The sequence below is a fragment of the Dipodomys ordii genome, unplaced genomic scaffold (assembly GCF_000151885.1).
Source record: "Dipodomys ordii isolate 6190 unplaced genomic scaffold, Dord_2.0 Scaffold104, whole genome shotgun sequence".
In the NCBI taxonomy this organism is placed as follows: domain Eukaryota; kingdom Metazoa; phylum Chordata; class Mammalia; order Rodentia; family Heteromyidae; genus Dipodomys; species Dipodomys ordii.
In genome coordinates, this window is record NW_012267320.1 from 5,701,900 (window position 1) to 5,708,584 (window position 6,685).

Genomic DNA, 6,685 nt, shown 5'->3' on the forward strand with positions numbered 1-6,685 from the left:
TGAATATTATGTTGAGAACTGACTGGTACTGAGATATTTGACACTGTGCTCCTGATGTGTGACTAATACGAAATATGAGAGCTAAGGTTGGGACAACAAAGCCGTTATCTGTAATCACTAATGTGACAAGAATGAATAAATAGAAGTTGGTGAAATATAATGCATAGAAATGGCTGATAATAGGTTTCTTAGGAAACTGAAGCCATTAATCTCTAGAAGTTAGCACTGCATGTTGGCTGTGATCAAGATGATTGCCAGGTCCTTGAAACAACAGTGCCTTTGTTGAAGGAGCTAGAGACTTAAATTCCAGATTTACAGGACTGAGTATGACAGAATAGCAGAAGGGAGAAGGAGGGAGGTCTAGTAGAGGCAGCATCTGAGAGCTGAAGGAGTCTGAAAGAGAGCGAGGTTTCTGCTTGACATTGAGGAGCCAGTAAGGGATGCTAAATTCTTAGATATTAGATCTTAATTCTGGAAAACATAGGATATTGCAAGGGACTTGAGGGTTGTGGCCAGCTGTTTATAAATCATCTTTTATATGAATTGAGGTAGTTTCTTGTATAATGATAGAAACGATACTTGGATGTTTGCAGCCTGAAGTGTGATATTGTTATATTTAACTTCAGTATCCATTGTAGCATTCACACATTTACTGTCTACAACACTGAAATCATGAAATGTGAGTAAAGGTTTCATTATATTATTGCATAATTGTTATTGATTCTACCCTTAATTAGTCTTTAAGAGGAATTTTCTTTTCTGACTATTTTCAGAGGCTAGAGAACCACTTGCCCATCTGAAATATGTAGATAATTTTAATCATCAGACATGGTTCCAGCTAAGTTCAATTGTATTTCATTCTGTAGATATTACTTTTGTCTATTTTTCATCAATTGGATGACCATCACCCATAGATTATGATTTTTGTATGTTAAGATAGTTTGGATTATAAAAATTTTAGTGGAAGTTAGAATTGGAATAAAGTTTGAATTCAAACATCTGACATTGTCATTTAAATTTCTGCCAGGGACAGCCAGATTAAATTTCCTATAATTTTTGTCATTATTTAAAGGGTTTTGGGAGGTCCTATTAAATTTAAAGTCAAGACACTAGGATTGTAGATATGGCTCAGTGGTAGAGTGACATCAGAAAAAGCAAAGTTAGCACTGTGGGGAAAAATAGTGTAATATTTTCTCATAAAATCTGTTCATTATCAATGTTAAAGCCTGCAATCCCAGTTTCTTGAGAGGCTGAGATAGGAGACTCATGGTTCAAGGTTGGCTCAGGCAGAAGTGCTAAGCCTGACCTGGAGAAACAAATATGGCTTAGAGCTATAGTTCAAGTGAAACAATGTTTGTCCTAGCATGCACAGGATCTGAGTCAAACTCTAGTATCTCCAAATATAAACAAACAAATAAAATAGATTATTTGTATTTTTGTTCAAATTGACATGGAGATATATGTAGCTTGAGGCATTGAACAAAAGTAGATATAAAAGCCCACTTATCTAGCACCAAAATTTTGATACAAAGACTAATTTGTATTTTCTTATATATTCTAAAGAAATAGACACATGGGAAATTAGTCAGTTGGTTTATCAACAAATTTTGGATGAATTTATAAAATAAATCCAAATGTTATATTTCTTATTTCCTGAAAAATAATACTGTCACATATTTGACTTAATTCAGTTAATTTCTGTAGAAGCCTAGTAGTTTATCTGAATGTAGTCCTTCATCTGAATTCTATTCATTTCAACCAGTGTTTATGCTTTCTCTCTGTGTGAAGGAATTACAAAGAACGGCAAAACTTAAAGGACTAGCTATACGCAATGCTTGATATTTTTATTTATATAAAACAGGCAAAAATACGAAGACAAAAATTTTAATTCAAATACTTTCTTTAGTAATTTTACCCATGTTAAATATTAATCTTTCTCATCTACAGACAAAATAAGTTCTAGACAGATCAACTTTTTCTCAATCTCCTCCCACAAATTGGAATACTAAATATGAACACAATGTGTCTATGTCTGATGGAGAATGCTCAGCAGTATCATAAACTGAATGAAAGGTTAGGAAGGAAAGGAGGAAACCCTGGAAACAAGAGGGAAGAAGAATGGATTGTTTCCCTGTTACTAATGGAGTCCGACTGGAGCTCAAGCAATGGGTGAAAGATTGTGATCCTACTAAAGTGAGTGCAGAGTAAGTGACTTTATTTCTTCCTGTGTTACTTTATTGGCATTTTCTGAATGAATATGTCTGTTGAATTTCAGAATATTCAAAATGAATAACAATAACAAAAATATATTTTAGAGACATGGAAATCTAAGAATAACTAATAGACAGGGTAAATACCATGTACATTGAGTAGTGACTTTACAAAATAATGTCTGAAATGATCTTTGGTTTTCAAGTATGCATAGAATTGAAACATCTGGAAAGCACAATATTGTAAGAGCAGTCATTTGAATTCAAGAAGCTCTCAGTTTTACTATGATTGGAGAATGTTAGATTACATGTGACTACCTTGTGACTTCATAAAAAGGTAGAAAACAGAGGGCAGAGAAATGGGTGTAGACTTGAAGGGATGGATGGGGATGGAAGAAATATGATCCATGGATCCAGATGTATTGCACGTAGAAACTGATATGTTGAACTGAAAACTCCTTTTAACAACTACTTAAAGATAAAAAATGAAAGAAGAAGAAAGTGTGTACAAGTATGCTCACCGGATGTCATCAGAAGGGTCTAATTGATTCTGAACTAGATTCATGAGGCAAAATACATCTCACTTACCCAGACTGTGGTTTTGAGTTATAACAACAGCATAAGGGCTAAGACACCACCACAAGTGGGAGTGATTCCTCCAGAAAACTAGTGGGTAATAATGAGTGCTAGGTAGTTTTATTACATGAAAACTCCCATAATAAAGTATTTTCTAACTATCTCACCAAAAATTGCAATGCCGCTGCTATTACTTCTCATTTAAGTAACTGAGAGGGGAATCAGTAAGGTGGTCGATTAAAGATACCCAGTATATTTCTGTGTCCCTGTGAATCAGAAACCAAAGCCCAAGTGTGTGGCTACAAGTGGAGTTTGGAAAGGACAGGGAACGTCACCAATAAAGAGGAAACAGATACCAGGTGAAATCGAGTAACATCAAACATCAAATATATACAAGAAAGAGAAGACACCAATGTAGATCCCTAGCAAAATGGTTACCACCAGAGGAAAACTTCATTCTAAGGAAACTCATGCACACAAACTGGAATTTTGCATGAATAAAGTTTAAGAATGAAGATCTGCAGATGCATAGCAAGCAAGTACCAAGTACCAAGAAGGGGTATAACACAGTAGAGTGAAGTCTACTTAAGGAAGGGATTCAAGACACTATTCTCAGTCTAGAAGAGATTTTACACACACAGACACACACATACACACACACACACACACACATTTTGGGAACCTGCATGTTATTTTCCAAGCTGTCTGTACTAGTTGCCATTCCCAGCAGCATGTGACTTCTCTGCGGTCATGGTGATCAGGGAGTTGCTTGCCTGGGCGATACTATCTCATCGTAGCCTGCATTTGCAATTCCCCGACAACTAGTGGGGCTGAGCATCTCTTTTTGAAAGGTAGTCTAGCACAGTGATATAATGGGCTTGATCATTAGGTTCACTGAATCTTTCTTCAGTGTCTACATACAACAGAACCTATCATTGCACTCATAACTAGCCATATGATTGTTTGTCTTAAAAGCAAATAAACAAAGCAAAATAAACAAAGCAAAATAAACAAAGCAAAATAAACAAAGCAAATAATAATAAAAACAAACAAAGCAAAGCGAAATAAACCCTCTAATGTTGATCTTTTCCTGGTTTCCTGGTTCTTGTCAACATATAGAGAACAGTAAGTGGATCGTAATGAATATTCACCAATAAGCAGAGTATTGTTTTATTTTACTAGTAAACATTAGGGAAACTTAAGGAAAATTTCTTTAAATTCATGCATTCCCATTTATCTTTTCTTTCATGTATAATTATGACCAATTAATACACTTACTTATCTCATTCTCTACATGTCTAACTGAACCACCCACCCAATAGCTTGTTGATACAGATTTGCAGATCCAGGTTTCATGAGGAACAAATTTAATTACAGTACTTGAGATTTAATTAATACAAGTATACATATTCACATAATATATTGTACTATCTGTAATTTGAGAAGAAAAACACCAGAGGGTCCTGAGAGTTGGTTAATTTATCATCCTCACCGGATATCAGTACGTCTGTTTGAATGTCTGGCTACCCTTTAATAATACTCCTTTTAATATTTTATATCTTACTCCCCTGTCAATAAACAAAAACCCCTGGATTTCAAACCAATAAATTCATTAGAATAAAATTTGAGTTTTTAACACAAGCAAGATTACAGTAGAGTCATCAACATAATCATGTTCATTGCAGCACTATTCACTCATAGCCAAGATATGGAATCAGCCCAGATGCTCCTCCATGGACGAATGGATCGAGAAAATGTGGTATATATACACAATGGAATTTTAATCATCTATTAGAAAGCATGACTCTGTACTATTTGTAAGGAAATGGAAAGACCTGAAAAAATTATATTATCTGAAGCCAGACTTAAACAAAGTCTACATGTTTTCCCTCATTTGTGGTAGTCATAGATAGTACTATAAATCCATAAGAAAACACAGTGGGTAGTATGTAAGAGGTTAGAAGTGAATTAACTGAAGTATAATAGACTCTATGAAGAGCTCAAATATTATAACCTTCTAAAAAACCCAACAAAATCAGTACAAGGAAATGGATACATGAAAGGGAGAAGAGACAAGATGAAGGGGGTAGACTAATAAGGGGTGACCGGGATGGATGCAGTCAAAAATTCATCCTATATGCCACACAAGAAAAATAGGTGAGTCAAAAGGGGTTGAGAATGTTGAAGGAGGTGGCACTGATCAAGAGGCATTGTATTAACGAATTCCTTTGTTCCATGGCGCCCCCTTCAGACAACTACTGAAATATTAAAAAAACTAAAAGCTAAGATTTTTTTACCCCTAGAATTGGGAAGAAATTATGACAACACAAGTTCCATTTCCAATACACAGGTAAGACTTTATTTTGAATTAGTACACCAATTACAGAGGTCTTCAAATAGTCTGTCACTCAGTATTTGAAATAGGGAAGGCAAGAAATTGGTAGAGAGAAAAATGAGAGGGTTATTCTTCCTGTACTTGATGAACACGAGAAGATTGGGAATAGAGGCACTGATGGCATAGCTAGGAAGTGTAGACATCTCAGATGCTCAACAGAAGCCAGACCCGGATCCGCAGGATGGTCTGTAGCATGAGGACTGGCAGGGCCTAGAAGGCAAGTAGGCTGGGCGGCAGAATCCAGACCCATAGCCCTGGGAAGCGATGATCTGAGGTCTGAAGCCACTGGATCCACAGCTCAGGACCTGAGAACTTCCAGATGCGTAGCCCTGAGAGTGGCAGCTGCTGGACCCAAAGCCCAGAGAGCCAGTAAAAGTCGACTGGCCCGGGCTATAGCAGGTGGAGACGCTTGGGCGGTGGCAGGATGTGTGGCAAGGCCTGGAAGCCACGTAGGACGTCTGGCATCTGGTGGGCTGGTGGAAGGTCTCCTGACAGGCTCCTTGGAGAGAGGAGGCCTGGAGGCAGGGCCGGGGAGAGCAGACACTAGTGCTGTGGAACAGGTTGCTTTGGAGGGAGGATCCATAGGAGCCTCCTGAATACTGCAGGTGGTCCCCAACATTGCTGGAGGAGAAGGTCCCAGGGCAGCAGCTGTAAGACATGTTGATAGGATCTGTGAGTGCAGCTGAGAGTAACCGAGAAGCTTCTGGATTTGAATATCCTACCTGGACAGGGTCACGGTATATATACTCTCAGGTATGGGCGTGGCACCTGAGCAGGGCACCTTTTCCATATTTGGACTTCCTCATTTGCTTCTGTGCAATTCAGCCGTCTTCTGTCTTCTTTGTAATTGCAGTTAACCGGTCCTTTCATCTTCTAGTTATTGGTTGAACTCGTTTTGTTTTTATGGCCGAGTCAATGAAATACATGTATCTCGCAAATGCTATGACTGTATTTAATTAATGCCTAGCCCATCGTGGCCAGGAAAGCCCCCTCATTTTCTCTGGCTGTGACTTGCCTATTTGTTCCTGGTTCGGCAGAGGAAGTGTTTCTTCTTAGCGTGGGAATGGCAAAGCCATTCTCTTTCTTTTTAGTCTGTAGCTGCGTGGCAGAAATCTAGTGCTGGTTAGAAATCATGTTAGGCTATCGCCCAAACCATCAGTTCACCCTTTCAAATACCATTTTCTGTCATTTGGCTTTGTAATTATGCCTTTCATGTTCAATGAACAGGAACCACATAAAAACAAGTCAAAGGAATCAAGAGATGACAGAAATGGGCATATGTAGGGAAATAAAGGATATTTAGAAAAACAAAATCAACACAAAAATACTAAGAGACCATGGCGGAGCCATGCTCGGTTACCATGATTGATTGGCATGATGTGGGATCCAGTGGGAACAGCAACAGAGAGAAAGGGTTGTTGGGATTTTTCTCATACCAACAATGTATGAATGGATGCCATTGTTCTAGTTCAATCACTGGAACTGTTTAAACACTGACTCAGTT

The 6,685-nt window shown here is 37.8% G+C and overlaps 1 protein-coding gene across 1 annotated transcript; it reads right to left on the minus strand.

The window, feature by feature from the left end:
- Nucleotides 1–5,333: 5,333 nt before the first annotated feature.
- Nucleotides 5,334–5,840, minus strand: LOC105994041 (keratin-associated protein 13-1-like). Its single transcript, XM_013027449.1, has one exon. The coding sequence runs from the start codon at nt 5,838–5,840 to the stop codon at nt 5,334–5,336; it is 507 nt and encodes a 168-aa protein (XP_012882903.1).
- Nucleotides 5,841–6,685: the final 845 nt, after the last annotated feature.

Coding starts and splice junctions, on each gene's coding strand:
- LOC105994041 (XM_013027449.1), bottom strand. CDS start 5,840: ATGTCTTACAGCTGCTGCCCTGGGACCTTCTCCTCCAGCAATGTTGGG.